This window comes from Telopea speciosissima, chromosome 7, assembly GCF_018873765.1.
Source record: "Telopea speciosissima isolate NSW1024214 ecotype Mountain lineage chromosome 7, Tspe_v1, whole genome shotgun sequence".
Taxonomy (NCBI): Eukaryota; Viridiplantae; Streptophyta; class Magnoliopsida; order Proteales; family Proteaceae; genus Telopea; species Telopea speciosissima.
In genome coordinates this window covers 56,809,201-56,833,192 of record NC_057922.1, presented here as the reverse complement: position 1 = coordinate 56,833,192, position 23,992 = coordinate 56,809,201, and the positions used below count along the sequence as shown (strand labels likewise).

The window sequence follows — 23,992 nt, the reverse complement described above, 5'->3', positions numbered from 1 at the left end:
AGGGAGAGAAGAGTCACAGAGAAGAAAAGAAGTCCTGTTAGAGAGAGAAAGGGAGGCGGTAGGGTGTTGTGTGTCGTGTGTCGCGAGAGGTGTGAGGGAGTCGAGAGAGAAGGGCGATGGTGTTAAGGGTGGCAAGAGAGTGAGTTGTGAGAAAAGAAAGAGGCAGAAGGGTGCTGGCGGGGATTGTGAAAGGATTTAGAGAGGGAAGAAAAGAGGCGGTGCTGTTGTATCACTTCACAATGGCGGCAGCGGCATAGACACTAGGGCAGGTACTAGGACGGGGATCGTAAGACTGATTCCCGCTCTGATACCATGATGGAAATGATTGGGGAATAATTGCTTGTGTCCCTAGGGATCACAGCCAAGCTTTATTTATAATAAAGGTGAAAGAGTACAAATTACAAGTATACCCTCAGGATAGAATACACCTAAACTAGTACTCAAACTACCCAAATTACAACACATTTATTTTATTCTCTATTTGTTAGGCAAGATAGGAGTCAAATGAGAGTTTTTTCAGTTACGATAGGAGTTGCAGGAGATGAGAGTTTGTTTCAGTTTACCAAAATTAGTTTAGAAAGTACGGGCTGTTGTGCAAATTATAAGAACTGTCCTTAAGGGCAAATATCAAAACATGATGTATTCATCTTCCTTTCGTTAAACAGAAACCAGCGGTAGAACCAGAATCTGTTTTGTGGAGGTAACTCTCTCCTATGATCATCAATCGAACTGAAACTTTAGGAGAAGATCAATAAATAATTCCTCGCAACAGTAGTATGAATTCAATTAAAAAAAAATCCTGAAACTGCACCTGGCAGAAGAGGGAGAACCCGTTGAGTTTCAATTCAAAACTCAGTTCAGGTAGTCTTACGGACTGGGACTTTGCGAACACCCTGAGGTTGTGCTTCCAACCCCAGAATTTGAAGTTGGAAGAACAAGACATGGGAGAGATTGAGTTCTCTCTTGCTTAAGCAAAGGTGATGTGAGAACAGGGCATCCAACTAACAAGATGAAAAGGAGAAGGAACAAGGAGGAAAGAGGAAGAAGAACTGAGGAAATTAGAAGAGAGAGGGCTCATACCTGAATCAAGAGAGACCAGAGGAGAGAAACGCCAGTTGTTGATCAACTCCGACAAACAGCACACACAGAAGCAGTTCACAACTCATGAGAAAATTGTGATATTTCATTATTCAATTCCAATCTGTCTATTTTGATTGGTTGCTTATAATATATATATATCTCTCATTTTCAATTCTAGATTACTCTTTCCTTTAAAATATATTTACCAATTAGTATCAGTACCAGTTTTATTACCCAAAGAGATCCTGAACTTTAATATATTCAAAACTGCCACTGCTCCTTTATATTTGGATTTTTATCACTTGGGTGGGCCCATAGCAACCCAAAAGCAAGGTTTCCCAACACATGGATGCATTAATTGGTCCTTTTCTCTACCTTTAACCATGGTGGCCAATAGTGAGGTAATTCAGCAACTCAACTCCCACAAGGAGGAAACTACAGATCGGATTACCTCCCTAGAGGCTTCTGACATTTCATTTTGGGCTAGTGTTGATAACCTCAACACAAGTGTCATTTTTCTTCGGACCATAATGGCATCCCTACAAGCTCATTGATAGTTTGACCATAGTTGTTAAGGCGGCAAGGCGACCCAAGGCAGTGGAGGGGTGTCTAAGTTAAAGGCGCTCTTAAGTGATATTTTTTATTACCCCCTTTTCTAACATTATTTATTGTACTACAATATTTTAGTATGCTATAATATATACCTTATATCATCAAAAATCAACATTAAGCCTCCTCAAGTCATCAAAAATCAACATTAAGCCTCCTCAAGTCATCAAAAATCAACATTAAATCTCCTCAAGTCATCAAAAATCAACATTATGCCACATCAAGTCATCAAAAATCAATATTAAGCCACATCAAGTCATTAAAATCAGCATAGAAGTGAATGAATTAGAAAGAACGAAGAAGTAATGAAATGAGACGACTCTTTCTTGAACTATTTCATAAACAGATCTTCCCCTCCACACCACCCGAGAACGCATCCTCTTTCGGGGAGTCATCTTCTTCTTGCCCTTGGCCAACACCGCTTGCTCCGACGGATCCGTAGGGTTGGTGTGGCCGGACTCGTCTACAAAACTAAATACAAAAGTATAGACGATTCCGCTATTGCGAAAGACGGTGAAAGGGAAGACCAAGTCTCAGGAGCAAGGAGCAAAGCGTCTTCCTCGTCTCCTTTTGATTCAGTTGCTGCTGGGACAGGTGGCTCCGGGACGTCTGAATCCAGGATTGGTGTATCCGTCTCCTTCAGGTCCCTACACTGAAGTTATACGTCAGAGATAGAACACTCCGCTTGCATAGCTTGGATACTACTCCAAGGTAACCGGGTGAACTCCCTCGTCCCTGGACCATCAAGGTAATGTATCACGCCAAAAGACATGATAGCCCCAGCCCTACCTTCAGGTCCAGAGATTTCCCCACACGGCAAGGACCAGACCCTCTTTAATACATTAAGAAAAGATGTTCATAGGGGCCAGAAAGACTCGGTCATAGGAACTTAGACTACCTACGCGCTGGTAAACGAAAACCACCTCGACCGGATCTACCGCTCTTTGAATGCCTCTATCACGGCCAGCAAGAAGCAAGTTTCTGCTGGTATCGTCGAATTCTGGACCAACCCCTATCTATTTCTCTGTGCCATTGGATGGAAAGAACTGGCATTTCATCTATCCCTTTCTATTCCGTATCCATCCGATCTTCTAGACAAAGCGGGATAGCCAGTTTGTTTTTATTATATTTCATATTCGAAACTTCAATCGCATACCGCTCTTGCTTTTATTTTTCAATGTTGTGTTTCTATGCGATGCAAGTTTTTTTCATTATAGAGGTCATAATTGTCCTCTTCTTCCATAGGAGAAAGATTCAGATCTGGTAAAGTGTGAGTCCGACGAGTTGGGTTCGAGGTCGAGGTGGAAGGGCGGTCTTCTTCGGAAGAAGAATCATCAAACTCACAAGCGGCAACGCCGATGGCTAGAAAAAGAGGTAATTTCCATATAGGGTGCTTCCCCTGCCGCCTTTCGACAGACGCTATTGGCTTTTATCCCGCCGATGCGGGAATACGACAGACTTGCTCATGCTGGGACAAGACGATTTCTGGGAACACGTACAGAGCTTTCAACTGCCTTTCATAGCCTTGAGTGGCGAATCAATTCTGAAGTCGGTTGCCTGAACCAGTTCTCGAAAGCATTTCAAGGCCGAGGGGGGAGAAGCTGATCCCGGGATGCATGGACTATCTATTAGTTGGTTTCCGGCTCCTGGATTGCGAGGGTAGTCAATTGAATCATGCCTTGGAAGAAGCAACTCCCTTTCATAAATAGCAGGTCGGCTGGAAAGAAGATCCCCGCAGCACTGAAGAAGCAAGCTATAGGAAGTTTGAGACAATCAAAACATACATTTGGTTTTTACTAGTCTCACATTTGGTTTATACTGTTCTTAGAAAATACAATCTTATCTATAAGTAATTAATTGCTCTTGATTTAGAGAGATGTTCTTGTTCTCTAAGAAGTCAGACTAGTCAAATGATTTTATTATTACATGAGACTTTTTGTATTAATTAGAGCACAAAATCAGCTTTCCAACAAATCCAAAATTGCTTAAATCTGATTTATATTGAAAAAGTTATGTTCCGATCAAACCTTATTTAGTATGCACGAATGCTGTTAAAACCGCTTGAATGAAAATATTTTTTTAGAAATCAAAAGAAATGAATATTTTACCGCACTTTTGGTTTTTAGCAATGTCTTACCATAATAAAATTTATAGAATTTTTAGATTTGAGATAAACCCCAGGATTTGAAAGTTGAAAATTTTACCTGCCGCCGAAAATCCAATTTTTGTTCTTGAGCTGGGGGGGTTGATATTTTACCTTTTGGAATTTAATTTTTTTAACTATCTTTATTGGATTTAAATAGGGGGGTATTTGCTTATTTATGAATACTAACTTAAGTAAATGATGATATTTGGCATAAATAAGGGCAAATACATGGTTCGATACCCAATAAAACAACAATAAGGTGGCAGTCGCCTAGGCCCCAACAAAACCGCCTGGACATCTAGGCGGCGCCTACGCAACGCCTTGACAACTATGAGTTTGACACCTTCCAATGAAGGAAAGAATCTAATTCAGTTTAGGGACTCTTCCAATTCCTTTCCACAGCCATCTAGCTTTCCCCGCAACCAATGTCCGGCAGCAACTCCCATTCCTCCCAATTAGCGTGACATGAGTTCCTTCGAAGGGAGTGTGGGTTCTCAACAAGGGGGGCCTCTCACATTGCCCCACCATCATATGGGCTGGTCAACTTCTTGACGATCATCCTTATGGAACTGAATGAAGGGCCAAGTTGGATGTTCTCGACTTCTATGGAGATAATAATTCGGAAAAATTCCCTGACTGAACTCATAGCCTAGAGATCTTTTTTCGACAGTATGGCTTGACTGAGGTCAAAGAACTTTTATTTGTCGAAGCCAAGCTAAAGGGCACAGCTCGAGTTTGGTGGACCAAATACCAATAGCATAATCAAACTTCAGGTATTGGGTTGGTCAACACTTGGCCTGAGATGAAGGAGGCCATGTACCACAGATTTTTTTTTTTTTTTACTACAGACTATAAACAGCATATGCACCTTCAGTTCACACAGTTGAGGTAGAGTAGTATGACAGTTGAGGACTATGCGGTGAAGTTCTATTACTTGGCCACTTCATTTGACTTTGAGTGGGACAAAGAGGTACTAGTGGAACAGTTTCGGAATGGATTATACCCTCATATCAGTACTGGTTTGGTTTACAGTACTACGATGGATGATGCGATACAGGTGGTGTATCAGCTAAAGAAGAGTCTGAAGGAGCCCTAGAATTGGAAGAGCTTCACAAACACTTTTTCAAAGGGTGGTGATAACACCAGTAAAACAGCCTTCTCACTTGGGAAATTCAATCCATTAGCATTACCCCTTGAAAACCTTTCATGAATCATCATCCTTTATTCTATTCCCTTAAGCCTTATGCAATCACTGCTCAACCAAATATATCAAGTGCAACCCTTCCAAATTTAACCAGTTATCCCAAAACACCTTCTCAAAAGCCACCCAAATACCCTTCATGGCAAAATTTTTAACTCCATGCAACCCTGATTAGTCGATTATAGTCATTAAACTGTAATTTACATTGGTCCTAGCTGATCCATATGGACCATAAACAATTTACCCACTAGATCAAGTAGGCTAAAGCTATCCTCCACAAAAATGCTTCATTTCACCAGTGTTTTCAGCTAGAAGGATTTCAGCAACAATCAGCAATTTGTTTGAATATGTAACACTACAGAAAGCATCTAAAACCTGATGGCACCAAATCTGTCCTGCACAAGAGCTTTAAATTTTAAAATATGTCATTTAAACAGTAAATACAGTGTTTTATCCAGAAAACATGCTGGAAACCAATCTCTTATTGTTTAAGTTGAAAAACATTTCATCTGTTTGAAAACTTGTTGCCCATGATCAAAGGAAAAAAGAATAATTGTTACCTGCTATATAAAGAACAAAATATTAGATAAATAATGATGCTGATGTGACAATGAACGTACAACTTACATTTCCAGTGCAAAGTTCCGCCAAGATGCAGCCCAGTGACCATATGTCTATCTTCTTGTCATAAGGAAGCCCCAAGATAACCTCTGGTGCACGATAAGACCTGGACTGTACATAAGAGCAGAGATGATCTGTTTCGAAGCAGCTACTTCCAAGGTCTATAACCTTCACCTCACATCTACTGTAGCTCTTTACCAAAATATTCTCAGGCTTCAAATCACAATGAATAAGGCCGAGACCATGCAAAAACCGAAGAGCCTCCAAACACTGAATAGTAATCGACTGCAAGTGCAGAATCCAAAAAATATCAGTTGTATACCAGCACAGCAGCGTTACAAACAGCATACAAAGAACTCCATCCAAAGAATTAGAATCATACAAACCTGCAACCTCGGCATTGTAAAGTAAACCTCTCCTCCAGATTCCCTATTGAATTTGTGAAATTCATATAAATTTGCCTTGAGAAGTTCACATACAATCAGCAAATGCTCCTGGACATGTTAAATGCAAGTCAGAAACAACTTCATCATCCAACAAATAATCAATCATATTGAGTTTGGGTATCTCCTAAATGTAAATAAGGTGACTGGGTGAGTGACTAAAGCAACAAATTGCTCATCCACTAGATTTACTAGTTTTGACACACACACACACACCCAAAGATAGATAGATAGCAGAGAACCCATATATTAAAATCCATATACTAAACCCCAATCCAACATGCAGCACATATGCAAATGCAACCCCAACCCTGCGATAGAAACAGTAACATATGAACGCATTATCATCCACAATAACCATACACAATCACCCACAAACACCAAGGCCAGTGATGCAGGACAACCAGGGCTCAATATGATCTGTATGGAGGATTTAAGTATAGTCAATTGAAGAAATAGGTAGGGAGAGAAAAAATTGAAGCCTGGTTATAGGGATGCAGGCAAACATTCAAAGGGAAAGTTGTATGAAGTTTTACAATGACCCAGGTCTTTATGTAGAGTTCTGACTTGCAAAGAAAATTTTCAGCAATGAAATAGAGAAATAGATAATAGATGAAGAGAAAGCACCAGTCACAAAGACGCATGTGTTATTCTTCAAATCACCACAATCAATCACCAACCCATCAAAGCCATTAAGCATCATCAATACCCAGCCCAGATATCACCGATTCACTCCCTATCCCTTAAAAGCCTTTCAGGATCTTGAATTAAAAACCTAAAATTTTCATCAAGAAAACTCCACCAAGACAACCGCAGCCCATACAACAGAAGAAACTTAAATTCTCCTAACCACCTCTTAAAGAATTTCTTCAGAAACATGGTTTCTTAATCTATATATTTTTTTATCAATTTCCTTCCTTCTCCCATAATACCCCATGTCAAACACATGTTGAATTAACTTAATTTCAAGGCTCCGTTTTGTAGAGTGGCTTCCCCTTGTAGTCAATATCTTATGGGCTCTTGGCCTGTACAGCTATAAACCTCATGGATTTTGAAGACTTAGTTCACCCAAGTTCTTTGGTAAATAGTTAAATACAGTCACCTCTCCCTTTGTAGGATGACTGAAAATGATAATAAAAAGAGTAAGCCCCATTTATGAAATTTGCCACAAAGAGTAAATACAAGTAGCACATGGTAATACACATACAAGTATACAACATTAAATCAATTTTTTAAGTATTGACTAGCAGTTTCCTGATACTGCACTGTCCATAATCCTAATGAGCTACATTCTACTCAGATGCACTTGCTTAAAAACAGGGCTGATCTGTGGTGCATGAGCTAAGGGTGCCCTAATAGAAGGGGATCTTCAACTCAAACCCTCTGATAGAGGAGCAATGCATCAATATTCAGTACAGAGATCATCAAGTCTCAATATGAACTAACATGCAACGCTACATTAAGAAAATTTTATCAGGCCCATCAGCACTTGCAGACTTTCAGTAGGTCTGAGTAAGGGAACCAAACACTGAAGTTAAGTCGACCGAATGACTTTGTAAAAGCTTTATAAATTTCTTTTGTTTGTCCGGAGAAATAATTTTTTCCTGTTGCCCTTCCCTGGGGCTTCTCTTGTTACCAATAATGTCCAATTGGGCCTAGGGAGACCTTATTTTGGGCCAATGATGGGTTCTATCATCTATGGGCCATGGGGTGATTACTTTGGGGTTACATATTGAATTGGGTCTTAACCATAAGCAAATAAATTGGGGGTGATGTCAGTATACGAGATTAATACTTAAGTTAAAGAGTTGAGTTAGATTAGGATATTTACTAACTAGATAGAGTTCTGTTTTGAGTCTATGCAATATGCACTTTATTTAGTGTGTGAATGATCAGAAGTCCAACTGTGAGTCTAGTTAGGAATTTCTGAAGTCCTAACAAATGTAGTGATGCAGATCAAAGCTTCAAGAAGAGGACAAAAATATAAGACAGAAAATACTGTTCATGTAAACAGCAAGGTACTATATCTCGCGATATATCGGTATCTCGGGCCTACCGAGATACCCGAAATTTCGCGAAATTTGGCCTAAATATTGCATTTTTTCTGCAAAATTTCGGGGGTCCATCTCGGTGGGTATTTGGCCATATCTAGGCCTGATACTTCATGAACACCCTTATTTAAGCTAAATAAACACATTTAAACCATCAAATTGCAAAAAAATGAATTCAAAGTGGTGTTTTGGGCTTGCACCCTTGATTGACAGTATACGGTCGCCGACCCTAATATACAAATAGTTAAATACACATTGATTAGGCAGTTAAAGACATAAAAGAAATTTAAACAAACTAATTAAAACTCATAAGACATAATTCATAAATCATATTCTCATAAACTCCATAATAGTCAATAACTCAATATACTCAATAGCTCAAATGCTTAAAGGCAATACACAAAGTGTCAAAGTCACAAACTCACAAATCACAAGTTCACAAATCAGTGAAATCACAACTTACAATTTACAAGTGCTAATAATAGTTGTTGTGCCTCCCTGGATCAACCCCACTCATGGCCCGCGGGAGTCGACGTCCATTGTTTTCTGTTTGAAGGACATGTGGACCAAGGTATAGTTTCGGAGAAGAAACGAGTGTAGTCATCCACAAGTGTCATGTAAATGGAGTCATCAACATACTGTAGGTAACCTATCCTAGGATATGGGCTAGGGTTACCAATCGATCCAGTCTGTGAAGAAGATGATCCAGTATGATATGATGACGGTGCCGGCGTAAGCGGATGAAGAACAAGTAGGAAGATCATTAGAATCCAAGTTGGAAGAGTAGAGAAGCATGAAAAAAGCCCCAAAATCAGTTCTGCCAAGCTCTCGGTCGATATATCGACCGTTAGCTGGCGAAATATGGGTTTTATACCCATGTTTTAATGGGTCACGTGCTTCGCTTTGTAGCATTTCGCCGATATATCGGTATGTGACCGAAATATCTCGAAATGATCGAAATATCGACCGAAATATTGACTTTTTTCATTTCGCCCTTGCATTTCGTCTCGGCTATGTCGAAATCGTCGCACTTTTGTACCATGGTAAACAGCAACACATGACACTGTTCACGAGAACAGTAATTCAGGTGCATATTCTTCTATTTTAGTTTCTTATTTAGTTTAGTTTAGTTAGTTTCTATTTTCTTTGTTTCTAAGTTAGAGTTTCTATTTTAGTCGCTTAGATTTTATTTAGAAGTTGTTGTTTCAAATAGTTTTCATTTTAGTTTCATTGCTTGTAATCCAAGTCTCAGCCTTATAAGAGACTTGCTGTTTTATTGCTTCTATTTTTATAGTTTCCAATTCTAGGATTTGTCAAAGTTAAAACTTTCTAATTGTTGTAACTTGAGGAGCAAGTCATTGCTTCCTATTTATATGTAAGGCTTTTAGAAGCCAGGCACAATTTGAATAGTTGAATGAAAAAATTGCTTCAAAGCAAAAGATTCTCTTGTCCAATGGCTGTGACATGAAGGGCTGGGGGGCCTGGCTGAGAGAGCCAAAATCCTAGGGCTGAGAGAGCCTGGCTGGTGAGAGACGAATCTCCTTATCCCCTTCTCTCATCTTCTCCTATCCTCTACTACTTCTCTTATTTGATTCCCTACTGTTCCTGCTGTTGTGTGACTGCAATCAAGTGCTGCAACCTGCTACTACATCTGTGAAGATCTAGAGAGCATCCTAAAAAACAACTGAATCAGCTGTTGCTGTCCAGAGGCAAAGAAGGCCACTTTCCTCACTTGCGGCTGCATCAGTTCCTTTCACTACTGCTGATTCAAAGATCTTGATCTCAGCACTCATCCTCCCAATCAGAGTGATACTTGGAGGACTGCTTCATGCCCCTAAGGAGCCCACTAGACCTCAGTCTCGAACCCTGCTGCTGTTCCTTTCATTGTATCGATCCTGCTGCAATCGATCTCCCGCCGGTTTCCTTGGTTCGAGGTCGACTTTTGCAATATTTGGTATCAGAGCTATGGCAGAGCGAAGCTCCAACCAAGCCTCGATAGATCCACCTCCCTTCGTTTTCAAGACCCGAGTTCATAATGGGAGCACAGCCATATTATGTGTTGATGAGAGGCGAAGTGACAACATTATTTCACAATGCATGGTGGATATGTTGTCTCAGGCAGGATAGATTTGCATCGTGCCTACGGGTCAAGTCTTTGTTGAATTTGAGTGTTCTTCATACTATGACGGTGTTTGGTGTCAACCGGTACCATCTCCAAAGAGCTTTATTGCAGTAGGTTGTGATTGGTTGGAAGAGCGACAAGATTGGATTGAACCTAAAAACAACACGTGCGTCCTACCTGATCAACACCATCTATACCATTGTTTTACTCTAAAAGGGTTACAACCAAAGGTGACAACATCGCCAGTACAGCCACAGGGAACGCCGAACATATCAACTCAAAAGCAAGTGGCAGCGACTGTGATTGAAGTTTCACCAACTGTTGATGCACCAACAGAAGATTCTATAAAAACGGTCTGTGTTGAAGAAATTCAAGAACATATAGCTAACAAAATTCAAGTAGACCAAGTTGCACCAGTGGTTGAGATCGTGGTTGAGAAGCTCAGCCATCAAATTGACGTGGAGGTCAAGAACACAATGGTAGAAGACGAACTAGAAGACGACCCCGTGAAAACATCCAAAGACGTTGAAGTGGCACACATGGAGTTTGTCATCCTCTTGAAGTACCTTGAAGAGCGACGTCCTTGCCTCAATGACTACATTCGTACATCCAAGGAATCACCCGAAATTTCTACGGATTGAAGATGGATGTGCACCATACTAAAATCACCCTAACATTCTACAAAATTCGAGGATGAATTTTTTCTAAGAGGGGCCGAGTTGATGCAGATCAAAGTTTCAAGAAGATGACAAAAATAAAAGTCAGAAAATACTGTTCACGAATTACTGTTCAGGTGAAAAGTAACACATGACACTGTTCACAAGAACAGTAATTTGGGTGCATATTCTCCTATTTGAGTTTCTTATTTAGTTTAGTTTAATTAGTTTCTATTTTCTTTGTTTCTAAGTTAGAGTTTCTGTTTTAGTTGCTTAGATTTTATTTAGAAGTTTCTACTTCAATTAGTTTCTATTTTAGTTTCATTGCTTGCAATCCAAGTGTCAGCCTTCTAAGAGACTTGTATTTTATTGTTTTTATTTTTACAGTTTCCAATTTTAGGATTTGCCAAAGTTAAAACTTTCTAATTTTTGTAACTTGAGGAGCAAGTCATTGCTTCCTATTTAAATGAAGCCAGGGATGATTTGAATAGTTGAATGAAAAAATTGCTTTGAAGCAAAAGATTCTCTTGTCCAATGGCTGTGACATGAAGTGCTGGGGGGGCCTACCAGAGAGAGCCAAAATTCTAGGGCTGAGAGAGCCTTGCTGGTGAGAGCCGAATCTCCTTATCCCCTTCTATTTTCTTCTCCTATCCTCTACTACTTCTCTTAGTTGATTCCCTACTGTTCCTGCTGTTGTGTGACTGCAATCAAGTGCTGCAACCTGCTACTACATCTGTGAAGATCTAGAGAGCATCCTAAAAAAACAACTGAATCTGCTGTTGCTGTCCAGAGGCAAAGAAGGCCACTTTCCTCATTTGCGGCTGCATCAGTTCCTTATTCACTGCTGCTGATTCGAAGGTCTTGACCTAAGCACTCTTCCTCCCAATCAGATGTGATACTTGGAGGACTGCTTCATAACCCTAAGGAGCCCACTAGACCTCAGTCTTGAACCCTGCTGCCATTCCTTTCATTGTATCCATCCTGCTGCAATCGATCTCTCGCTGGTTTCCCTGGTTCGAGGTCGACTTTTGCATTATGTAGACGCCCCCATCAATTAATCAAGATTTAAGTAAATAATTTTAAGTTTTCTTAAGAGCTTTAGAAATGTTGAGCAGTGCATACAGGACTGGTATTCCAGATTTGATCTCATTCTTCTAGTTCCAATCATCTCTGAGATCAGGTGTGATCTTTTCTCTTTCTTCTTTATTCTCCTTATTCTTACCACTATTATCGATTTCTGAATTTCCCTCTTATTCCTTCCATCTATCTACTGAATTTATTCTCCAATACTTTACATCACCATCTAGTTATTAATCTATACTTTTCTAGTTATTATATCTGAATCGCAAATCTGAAGTACAGCCTCTATGCAAAGTGGAGGTGAGGCTGAGTACATTATGACCCTCCCCAGACCCCGCAGTGGCTGGAGCCTCGTGGACTGGGTACACACTTTTATCCCAGATCTGTCTTAGATCTGATCATCAAACCTGCAGTCCTTTCTCAGCTCTTGCTGGTAGCTTGAATTTTAAGCTAGTTGGGTTTCATCTATTTTTAGATCTCTGATTTTCAAGAATTTTAAATCAAATGATAGGTTTGGCCCTTACTAGTAAATGGGGCAGTTTAGCGCAAGTGGTTCGTAGATTAAACCTTCCATCCTCCTTCCATCCCTCCGCTCGGCTTTCTACTTTCTGCCTTAAACTACCTCTCTTCTGTCTCCCTGACTCTCTGACAGCTATCTAAAAACAATATATTAGCTTTTCTTTTTGTTAATGGTTACTCATGATAGGGGGAGTGTCCCTATCGTGTTTCATTGTTAGTGGAGAGCTAGTGTTAACACGAGAATGGGAGAAGTCTAAGTTGAGTCATAGTCTAAGTTAATCATTGTTATTTACTTTAGTTAGTCTTTGGTTGTAATTTGACTCTTTGTAGGTTTCTACTAAGAGTTGGTTGCTTGATTAATATAAGGGAGAGGCTTGTCCACGATAGAGGCATTCCATTCCATTCCATTCATGTCGTATTCACCCTCTCACCTGTTCTTCATCTCCGTCGTTCTCTTCTCTTCTTCTTCTTAATAGGTTCTGGTTGTTGAGATTAAGGCTTATCACATGGTATCAAAGCTATGAAGAAGAAGAAAAAACATTATATAAAACCCTGGTTAATCCAATATGATGAAGAACTAGGGTTTCTTCTGTTTCAATTGTACCTTGCTGTTACTTCTGTGATAGCCTACTATGATATACAGCTGCTGCTTCTGCCTGCTGTGATATACTTCTACCTGAGTTCCATAAATCTTCTTCACCATACTCTGTTTTCCAGCGCTAGTAATAGCCCGTAGGTGAGTGATCAATCTCTCAGACTTTCACATAATCCATCCTTGCGACCTGTTAGGTGTGTGAGTTGTATCCTCCTCTAGGTGACTCTAGCTCCCAAGTCCCAGCTCCTAAGCCTTCATCTTGAGATTGAAGCCAAGTTTCAGACCTGGTTCTTGAGCCACCATCAGGTCATGTATCAGCATCTTCCTAGTGAACTTCAAGCTACTGAATCTAACGAAGCTATGGTTTAGCAATTTTCGCCTTAAGTTTGACGTCGGTCGGCCTCCAATCGATTGAGATCCATCACCCACAAGTTTTCCCCTACCGCTGGTTTCTGTTCTTGTTGTAAGGTTGAAGACAACCTTCGTTGTTTATGATTTCCATAACTAACCCTCCCTTTGTTTCTAGTTCAGCACTTACCCTTATTTTCTGTTATTGCCAAGTCTGTCCCCAATCAATAAATCCTAATACCTTATGTGTCCTTTTCTCCTTTGATCTACCAAGTACCAACTTGAATATTCTGGTAAATTACAGTTCTGCCATTCTCCTTGTACCAGTGCTTTATATGAAGATCCAGCCATCAATTTACCACCAGTTTTTGCAGTAATATTTTTCTTGGGTTTTTGGTAACTTGCTACTTTGGTGGGTGTGCTATATAGTGCAATCCAGCCGAAGGATCACTTGACCAAAATTTAGGAGACATCAGGCTCTCTGGTTTTGGGTTATTAATTTATTACCATTCTGCTCTGTTTGGGTCCTGCATTAAGTTCTTTACCTACTTTGATCTGATCCGTTGCTTCTATCCATGCTATTGTGGCTGCACTTGATTATGGAATTTATGTGTTGCTCATCATTCTTGATGCTAGTTATTGATGACATATGATGATGGGTTATCCTTTATTGCATCTTCGGCATTATATGTCCACGTATAATGCTAAAGGTGAGGGGGAGATTGGAATTAAAGGGCATACCCAGTGCACGAGGCTCCTGCCACTGTGGGGTCTGGGGAGGGTCATAATGTACGCAGCCTTACCCCGCTTTCGCAGAGAGGCTGTTTCCAGACTCAAACCCACGACCACTTGGTCACAATGGAGACCCCTTTACCATAGCACCAAGGCGGGAGGTTGGAATTATTGGAGTTATTTGAATATTATTATTATTATTATTATTATTATTATTATTATCTTCTCTAGTCATTAGCTGAAGAATATTATTATTTGCTTATTCGTGTCATCTTCTCGCGTCCTCAACAACAATATTTTCTTATGACGAAGAGATGCGACAAAGTGTTCGGATCATTGTGCAATGTCCTAATCAAATGCCTAGTGGCATGATCAAAGCCGATGATCATAAGCTATGTCCTCCATCACGATCTCGAATGAAACTATCCATGGAATCGTGCGCCGTGTGAAACGTAGATCATCGCCGTTCTTAACCGAGACTCAGGAAGATGGTTATACTTGTGGTATTCAGAAACAAGATTCTTTTGTGGTTCACGACAACCTTATGCTGCTACTTGTGGTTCCTAGCAACCTTATGTTGTGCTTTGTGGTTCCCAACAACCTTATGCTGCTACTTGTGGTTCCCAGCAACCTTATAATGATGTGTTCTCAGCAACCTTTTGCTGCTACTTGTGGTTCCCAACAACCTTATGCAGCTACTAGTTGTTCCCAGCAACCTTATGCGGTGTTATGTGGTTCACAGTAACCTATGCTGCATTTTATCAGTGGTCCGCAGTAACCAATACTGCATTTTTTATCAGTAGTTCGCAACAACCTATGATGTACTTTTTATCTGCCTTCTTTGAGAAGATTACTAATTACTACTTGTCTTCCTTGAGATAGGCTTACGGTGTTGATGTTGTTGTTGCTGTTATGATATTTTGGATTGCGATTGGTATTCTCTACTGCTTATTTTGTTCGTTGTTGCTTGGTTTATTTGACACGGAGATTTTTCTCCACTATTGTTATATGATTGGTGTGCTTGTGTTATACCCACGCCCAAAAATCCGGGCTAACTTGAAATTTTAATATTAGGTGTTACGGCACGGGCAACTGCCGACACCAGTGTCCTTGTGCCGCAGCAGTCAAGGATAGAATTATTGATCAAAAGGATGGAATTTCGCCTTGATGGGCGATGAGACCACCCAAGGGTGAGCTATTAACCCTAAATGTTATGTATACATACCCTCCCCTTGAATCCCTTGAAGTTTGAGCCAAGGCCCGGAAGGTATGGATGTGGAAATAGCCCTTTCAGCATGGGTGGTAGCACGGCCGGTTGCAATTGTTGGTGCAACAGCATGGGCTAGAATGCTCTACATGGAGTACACAATGGAACCCACTTGCCTCGTAATGTGGGCCATGAGTTGGTGTCCCCGGGCATGGTGGACCCCATCCCCAACCTTCAATACCTTGTGGGGCCAAGTTGGTGGGCCCCCATTGCCCAACTTGACTATTAAATGGCTTTAGGACCTAAAAACTGCCAACCAAACGAGCCCTTAGGGCCATTTTAATTATAAAAGGGGCATAAGCTCTTTAGCTCAATTCTCATTCTCCTCGAGCCAAAACGTGGGAAGGAGAAGGAAGGAGATCAGGGCTCACCTAGCCTTGGTTCTTGCTTCCTCCATTGGTGGTGAGTGCTCTTCCCATCTCTCCCTCTCCATTTCTTTATTTTTAGTTTTAGGGTTTTGGATTTTGGGGTTGGGAAAAGCTTTGGGTTCCACTTGGGATCCAATGCTCATGTGTTGGGACTCGATTTTAGTCCCTTGGGGTGCCATTGCACAGCCTTGCACCTCCCATTGAAGTGTCATTCGACCAAACCATAAAAACCTTGGGTTTTACGCCCAAAACCCAAGTTTGAGGTGGATAAACGGGATTAGACCATAGATTCCCCGATTCTTTATGTCATTTGGGTTAATAGGACCCCAATGAACCTTAGAAGCCTTCCCTACAAGCCCTTGGAGCCATTAATGGCCTTGGGAATCAATTTGGCTGAGTATTGGGCATGAATACCAGGCAGTTGCAAGGCCGGTTGCAGCTGCTGTTAAAACCGCCTCTGCAACCGCACCTCCCCAGAAATGCTAACCACTCAACCTCTGCCCACTGTTTTGGCCATAACTTTGTCTATACATATCATATCGACGCGATTCAAATTGCGTTGTAAACTAGACTTAAAGGGTTACATTTCATATGAAGAAACCTTTGACCAATTTAGAGTGTAAGTTTTGATCAGGGCTTCCGTTTTCTTCGCTCCGTAGTTTGCTGGCGTCAAAGGCTAGGCAAGGGGCTCTCCATCTCAAAGTGGGCCCAAACCTTGCTGATGTGTTTTGACAGCAATGTTAGAACTGATTTTACCCCGGTGACCTCGCCTATTTCGAGGATGTTAATGTAGACTTTCAAAGGGTTTTAATCGGGGATTATCTACAACCATAAATGCCTTCTAAACATGCTAATTAGGTAAGACAATGTGGTGCTAAGGTCCACCTCTTCGTGCCCTATTGACTTCCCTCTAACCTTATTTTAAGCACTTACGGTTTTATACCTCAAAACCCTAGAATTGGGTTAAGGGATGAACCAACCCGTTAATCCCTTGAGACCTTGGGTTAATAAGGTTGTTAACACCCTAAAGACTCTAGGATGCTTCCCCCCCTCAAGCCCTTGATGATTTGGAAACCAAGTGGAAGGAATTTGGGAAATATTGATCTCAAAAATCCTAATTTTGGTCCATAGAGGGATCCACTCTTAAATCCCTCGATCCCTTGAGTTAATTAGTGCTGTAATATAAGTTCAAGGGTAGAATAGTCATAAGGGTATTTCTGTCCTTGTACCCATTCCAAAATGTTCTTCTCTTTATTATAAATAAAGATGGTTGTAGTCACTCTGACTAAAGCCAGTATTCACGGAATTCTACATGGTAACAGAGCCAAAAATATTCCGGGATATGGGCATTGAATTTTTTTTCCTTTTTTTCTTTTCTCTCTCTCTCTTCTCCATCGTGATTCTGCCCTAAGGCCAGCCACCACCGCAAGCAACAAGCCCTCTTCCACCTTCCGCCAACCCCTCCACCACCTACCGCCGCCTCTGCCGGCCCCTCCACCACCTTCCGCTACCTCCTCCAGGCCTCGACAGCCCTTCCACCACCACCGCCAGGCTCTGCCAACCTCTGCACCACCTTCCGCCACTCCCTCCAGCCTGCAGGCCTCTTGCCCTCTCTTTTTCCTCTCGTGAGAGGCTTTTTCCCTCCTTGCCGAGATTTTTTACCCACCCATGGTGGTGAGTTGACTCCCACCGAGGGTTTTTTACCTTCCCTCCATATGTTCTAAATTTTTGGGGGGATTTATTTCTGTATTTTTTTTACCAGTGATCATGCTTGACAACTCTGAGATCTCTTCTGCCTCATCTGGTTCTGATGGTTCGTCGCAACGTGACTTCATTACGTTTCTGGTGAATCCCATCAAGTTGAATGGCAATATTTATTTGTTATGGTCTCGCTCCTGCTTATTTGCGATTGGTTCCCGTGGTCTCTCTGGCTACTTCACAGGCACTAAGGTCAGGCCTGATGAGACTGGTTCTGCACAGGATCGATGGATGAACTACAATTTCTTGGTTATGTCATATCTGGTTAATTCCATGGACCAAGAAATTGTTGGGCAATATCTCCTTGATTCGGCTACAAAGATTTGGAAAACAGCCAAGGACACCTATTCTCAGGTTGGGAATGCTGCCCAATGTTATGAGCTTCATCAGAAAATTCACTCTACCAACCAGTTGGAGTTGTCTCTCTCTCAGTATTACAATAACATGTGTACTATGTGGCAGCAGTTGGACTTTCTGGGCACATTCACCGCCACCTGCGATGTTGATGCTACGGCCTTCCGTAAGTAGGAGGATGGCTTACGTGTTTTTGATTTTTTGGTCGGCCTCAATATTGAGTTTGATCAGATCCGTGCCAATATTTTGAACCGAGACCCACTTCCATCTCTGGAGCAGGCCTATGCGATTCTCTCGACTAAGGATAGTAGGCGTACAGCCATGGTTCATCCTGTTACACAAGAACGATCGGCTCTTATCTCTGGTTAACAGGCTTCCCGAGGAAATTCTTCCCGGTCTGCTAGCACTGATCGAACATCTGGTGATCGCCCTGCCATTAAATGTGATCACCGTGGGAAGGAGTGGCATACCAAAGACCGATGTTGGAAGCTTCATGGTCGCCCTGTAGAGACTCGCAGGCGTAGGAAGAGTGGTTCCAATAGGCCTATTAACACCCGTGCTCATCAAGCAACTTCGGACGAACAGCTTGATCAATCTCTCTCCCAAGTTGTGGCTGAATTGCAAAATCTTCGGCATATGGTGAATCGATTGGACACATCTTCTTCGGCATCAGTAACTCCTTCCATGGCTGCCTCGGCTTTGTCTCTGCCTACCAATCCAAATTCATCTTCTTCCACAACTATTTAATTTGGTGGGAACTACACCTCGGTCATGCCCGATTCTTGGGTAATTGACTCAGGGGCAACCGACCATATGACAAGTTCTTCATCTATTTTTTCCAAATATTTTCCTCTTTCTGGTCATAACAAGGTTCGTGTTGTTGATGGGTCACTTTCTCCTATCTCGGGGAAGGGATCTATCCAGTGCATAGTTATCAAGGCGGGAAAGCGACCATGGCGTTTTAGAGGGGCAAAATTCAAGGCGACAACGCCATGGCGCCAAGGCGTCCAAGGCGACCAAGGAGCCTTGACACCATGGCGTCGCCATGGCAACGCCTTGATAACTATGGTCCAGTGCACTTCCTCTCATAGCCTTTACTCTGTCTTACATGTTCCGAAGTTTATTGCTAATTTGCTTTCCATTAGTAGCCTAACTAAGGATTTAAACTGCAAAGTAACACTTTTTCCAATCTATTGTTTGTTTCAGGACTTGGCAACGGATAGTACGATTGCATGTGATAAAGTGGTTGATGGTCTGTACGTGCTTCACAGTTCCCGGGCAGCTTTGACATCTCAGCCGGCATCTTCTGATTTTGATTCTGCACTAATTGAGTTGAATCATTGGCATCATCGTTTGGGCCATCCTCCTATAGGAGTTTTATCCGATTTATTACCTAGTCTAGTGAAACGGTGTAATATACATAATTTTTCTTGTGATGCTTGCACTTTGGCAAAGCAAACTAGAAGTATTTTTCCTATTTCTGATAATCGAAGCAATGTGCCTTATGCTTTGATACATTCTGATGTGTGGGGCCCTGCCTGATGTATTTCTACTTCTAGATTTAGATGGTTTGTTACTTTCATTGACTGTTTTAGCCGGACAACTTGGACGTATTTGATGCATAGTAAAAGTGACGTCTTCACTTGTTTCACTCTATTCCATAAAATGGTCCAGACCCAATTCGATGCCAAGGTGAAGATTCTCCGCTCAGATAATGGAAAAGAGTGTATGGATGGTGCCTTTCGCTCCTATTTGGACAGCCATGGAATCATACTCCAGACTTCTTGTGTTGACACTCCTGCTCAAAATGGAGTGGCTGAACGCAAGAACAGACATCTCTTGGAGGTTGCTCGTTCTCCTATGTTTACTATGGCTGTTCCTCCACGCTTTTGGGGTGATGTTGTGCTTACAGCCACCTTTCTTATCAATCGGCTTCCCTCTCGAGTCTTAGGTGGCCGATGTCCCTTGGACATATTGGTTGAGAAATCCACTTTTGTTATGCCTCCAAAGGTATTTGGTTGTGTCGTGTTTGCCAGGAATCACCATCTACCCGGCAAGTTCGATCCCAAATGACTGCGATGCATTTTTCTAGGTTACTCAGCTACCCAAAATAGGTATAAATGCTATCATCCTCCTACACAAAAGGTGTTTGTCACTATGGATGTCGTCTTCCGGGAGTCTGAGGCTTACTTTAAACAGTCGGTACCTCTGCAGGGGGAGATTCTAAGTGGTAAAGAGGTCCCTCTGATTGCTCCTCTAAACATTGAGATACCTACTACAGAGGATGTCTCCGAACTAGAAGATGGAGTTACAAGTCGGGAACAAGAAGTGGGACAGATTGAGCAACAGCAACAAGTGTAGGGGGAGAATAATGTGAAGACTAATGTGCAAACTTACACTCGGGGAACTGATTTTCCTTTGGATGGCCCTCGGTACAAAGAGACCACCACCACCGACCCTACACAATCGGCATCTGTTCCTGCTCCAAGTCTTGCTCCTAGTCATGTTTCTGGTAAGCCACCTCCTGATCCCAGTCTTGATTTACCCATTGCTATTCGGAAACCAAAAAGGAGTCGTACACAGCATCCTATTTCCAACTTTGTGTCATATAACTCTCTAACTCCTGCTTTCCATGCTTTCGTATCTTCTTTATCCTCTGTTTCCATCCCTAACAATTGGTAGGAAGCAATAACCGAACAGAAATGGAAGGATGCGATGAATGAAAAAATGCTTGCCCTTAAGAAGAATCGAACCTGAGATTTGGTAAGTCCTCCACTAGGAAAGAAACTGGTTGGTTGTAAATGGGTCTTTGTTGTGAAGCACAAGACCGATGGCTCAGTGGAAAGATACAAAGCAAGACTCGTAGCCAAAGGGTTTACCCAAACCCAAGGAATTGACTATCAAGAGACCTTTGCTCCTATAGCAAAGATGAATTTTGTGCGGGTTATCATCTCTTATGCTGTGAATCGAGGATAGGAACTCCAACAACTTAATGTGAAGAATGCATTCCTACATGGAGATTTGGAAAAAGATGTTTAAATGGAGATACCTCCTGGCTTTACCTCTTCAGAGATTCAAGGAAAGGTGTGTAAGTTGTAGAAGGCTCTTTATGGTTTGAAGCAGTCACCAAGGGCTTGGCCGATTCCATAAGGCTATGGTGGCATATGGGTATAAGCAGAACAATACTGACCATACATTCTTTGTTAAAAGGATGGGACAGCAAGTAACCATTTTGATTGTTTATGTTGATGACATAGTGATCACGGGTAGTGATGCACATGAAATCCAGAAGTTGAAGACATATTTGGCACCAAATTTGAAGTCAAAGATTTGGGGAGATTAAGATATTTTCTAGGGATTGAGGTTGCCTATTCAGCTAAGGGCATCTCTCTTTCCCAAAAAAAATATACCCTGGATCTATTGAGTGAAACAGGGATGCTTGGGTGTAAACCAGCAGACACCCCTCTTGAGCCCAACACACATTTTAAGAGTAAGGAAGGTGACCCAATGGACAAGGGTAGCTATCAGAGGTTAGTTGGCTGATTGATATACCTCTCACATACTCAGCCAGACATCACATCTGCTGTGAGTGTTGCCAGTCAATATATGCATGATCCTTGCTCTTCTCATTTGGAAGCAGCATACAGAATATTCTGTTACCTCAAGTCCTCTCTTGGAAAGGGAGTCTTGTATTCTTCACATAACCATCTCCGGATAGAAGCATACACTCAATTTCTTTTCATGTTTCTTATTCTGGTTTATCTTCTACCTGTCAAACCTATCTGTCCACTATTGCTTCTCTTCCTATTCCAAAGAGCATTGCAGAGGCATTATCTATTTCTAGCTGGAGGACAGCTATGGAAGAAGAATTACAAGCTTTGGACCATAACCACCCTTGGGACCTTGTTCCACTGCCCCCCTGGGATGTCTGCAAATTGGGCTGGCAGTCCTGGTGATAGGAAATCCACATCCGGATATTGCACATTTGTTGGAGGGAACCTAACTACTTGGAGAAGCAAAAAACAAGCTGTTGTAGCTCGATCTAGTGATGAAGCTGAATTTCGAGCTATGGCACAGGGTATTTGTGAACTTCTCTGGCTCAAGAGGCTTCTTCAAGACTTGGGGATGAATGCTGACCTTCCAATGCGGCTCTACTATGACAACAAGTCAGCAATCAACATTGCTCACAACCCGGTCCAACATGATCGTACCAAACATGTTGAGATTGACCGGCACTTCATCAAAGAGAAATTGGAACAAGGAATAGTTTGTATTCCGTTAATCTAGTCTTGTGAACGGCTGGCTGATATCCATACCAAAGGGATCAGCAATAAGTTATTTTTTCCTATTGTTAGCAAGTTGGGCATGTTTGACATGCATGCACCAACTTGAGGGGGAGTGTTGTAATATGGGTTCAGGGGTAGAATAGTCATAAGGGTATTTCTGTCCTTGTACTAATTCCAGAATGTTCTTCTCTTTATTATAAATAAAGATGGTTGTAATCACTCTGACTAAAGCCAATATTCACGGAATTCTACAATTAGGTTGCTCGAACCATTAGAGACCCTAGGGAACTTCCCCTCAAGTCCTTGAATCCTTGGGAACCAAGGAGGATGGTTTTGGGGAGGTCAAGACCTCAAAAACTCAGGTTTGGTGTCGGGCGGTCGCACAACCGGTTGCAAGTGTTGTTGCAACCGAACGTGCAAGCGCCTCCCTTCTGAGGCTACTGTAAGCGGGCGGTCGTAGGACCGGTTGCACAGAAATATGGAACCGCCTCTGCAACTGCAGTATACCCGAGGCATAATATCTAGGTTTTCGACCACACGTGCAACCACCCCTGCTCTAAAATGCCATACTTGTAGGCAATTAAAGGGGAACCTCTTGGGACCTCTTCTACACTTTGTAACTTGTATTTTCACGCCTCCTTAGGCAACATTACATCTTTGGTGGGGCATATTGGGAACGACGAAAGAGACAACCAAACCTTGAACCTTTCTTGAGATATACTAGGTAAGTGAGTTTGGGTGTGATTTAATTTGGGAGTGTTTTGCATTATAACATGTGATTGTATGTCATATTTCATGCATAATTGCATATCTGCATTATTTAACTATGAATGTTTACAAGCGTATATATGCTGATGGTTATGCGTTCCAAATGTGGTTGGAAATGTATGGAATGGGATATGGTGGTCGGGTATGCCAACGCCGGGATCATGTGAGATATTGTATATTGTTATTATCGCGGTTAGGGTTACGTTCCCTTTGCTACGACCCTTACCAACAAGGGTTTAGGTGTTGGGTGGCCAGGGCTCCCTGCTTGCCTATGGAGGGGAGAGAGGCCAAGCCGAGGAAGATCATTGGTTATCGAGGTCTACCACTGGGTGGCATGCGGCTTTTACAGACGCGGGCCCCAAAGTAATAATTGGGGTTGCATCGTGGTCATAGTTGTCAAGGCGTCGCCTAGGCGTCCAGGCGCCTTGGACGCCTTAACTGCCTAATTGGTGTCGCCTTGAATTTGGACCCTCTTCACTGCCTTAGGTCACCGTGATGCCGTGACAACTATGATCGTGGTGATAAGATAAGTAACCCACGATGTTTCCCGAGTTGTTGCAGTAGCATGGACCTAGTGACTTAGACATGATTGCTAGGTGGCTAATTAAGTAATGAATTCATGCATTATGGACTATATGTTATTACTTGTATGTTCCCTATCCCCTCACTGGGTGTAGTAGAGCTTTCCTCTCGTTGCGCAACCTTTTAGATGTGTTTGCAAGTGATGTTTTGGTGGCGAGCCCTGAGGCTCCTCCTTTTGGATATGATTTATTCGGTGTCGGTGACTGAGGATCACAGTATTGGGTGTTCGTGTAATGATTGTGCCTATGGGGCACCTTGATCGAGAACTCATACCTTTTGTTTCTTTCTGAATTTTATCATTTGTATGTATAAGCTTTTACAATTATACTTACTTTTGCGCATACTTGTCAAGGCGGCAAGACGACCCAAGGCTATGGAGGGGTGTCTAAGCGCTTAGGCGACAAGG

General features: G+C 41.9%; 1 protein-coding gene across 2 annotated transcripts in view; it reads right to left on the bottom strand.

Annotated features, from left to right (window-relative positions):
• Window positions 1-23,992, bottom strand: part of LOC122668134 — a 56,616-nt gene that overhangs the window by 12,389 nt on the left and 20,235 nt on the right. For both annotated transcript variants that reach the window (XM_043864713.1, XM_043864714.1), the window contains 2 exons: window positions 6,044-6,151; window positions 5,664-5,942 (listed from right to left, as the gene is read on the bottom strand). In XM_043864713.1, coding sequence (XP_043720648.1) covers window positions 5,664-5,942; window positions 6,044-6,151 — 387 coding nt within the window. The remainder of the gene's footprint in view (window positions 1-5,663; window positions 5,943-6,043; window positions 6,152-23,992) is intronic.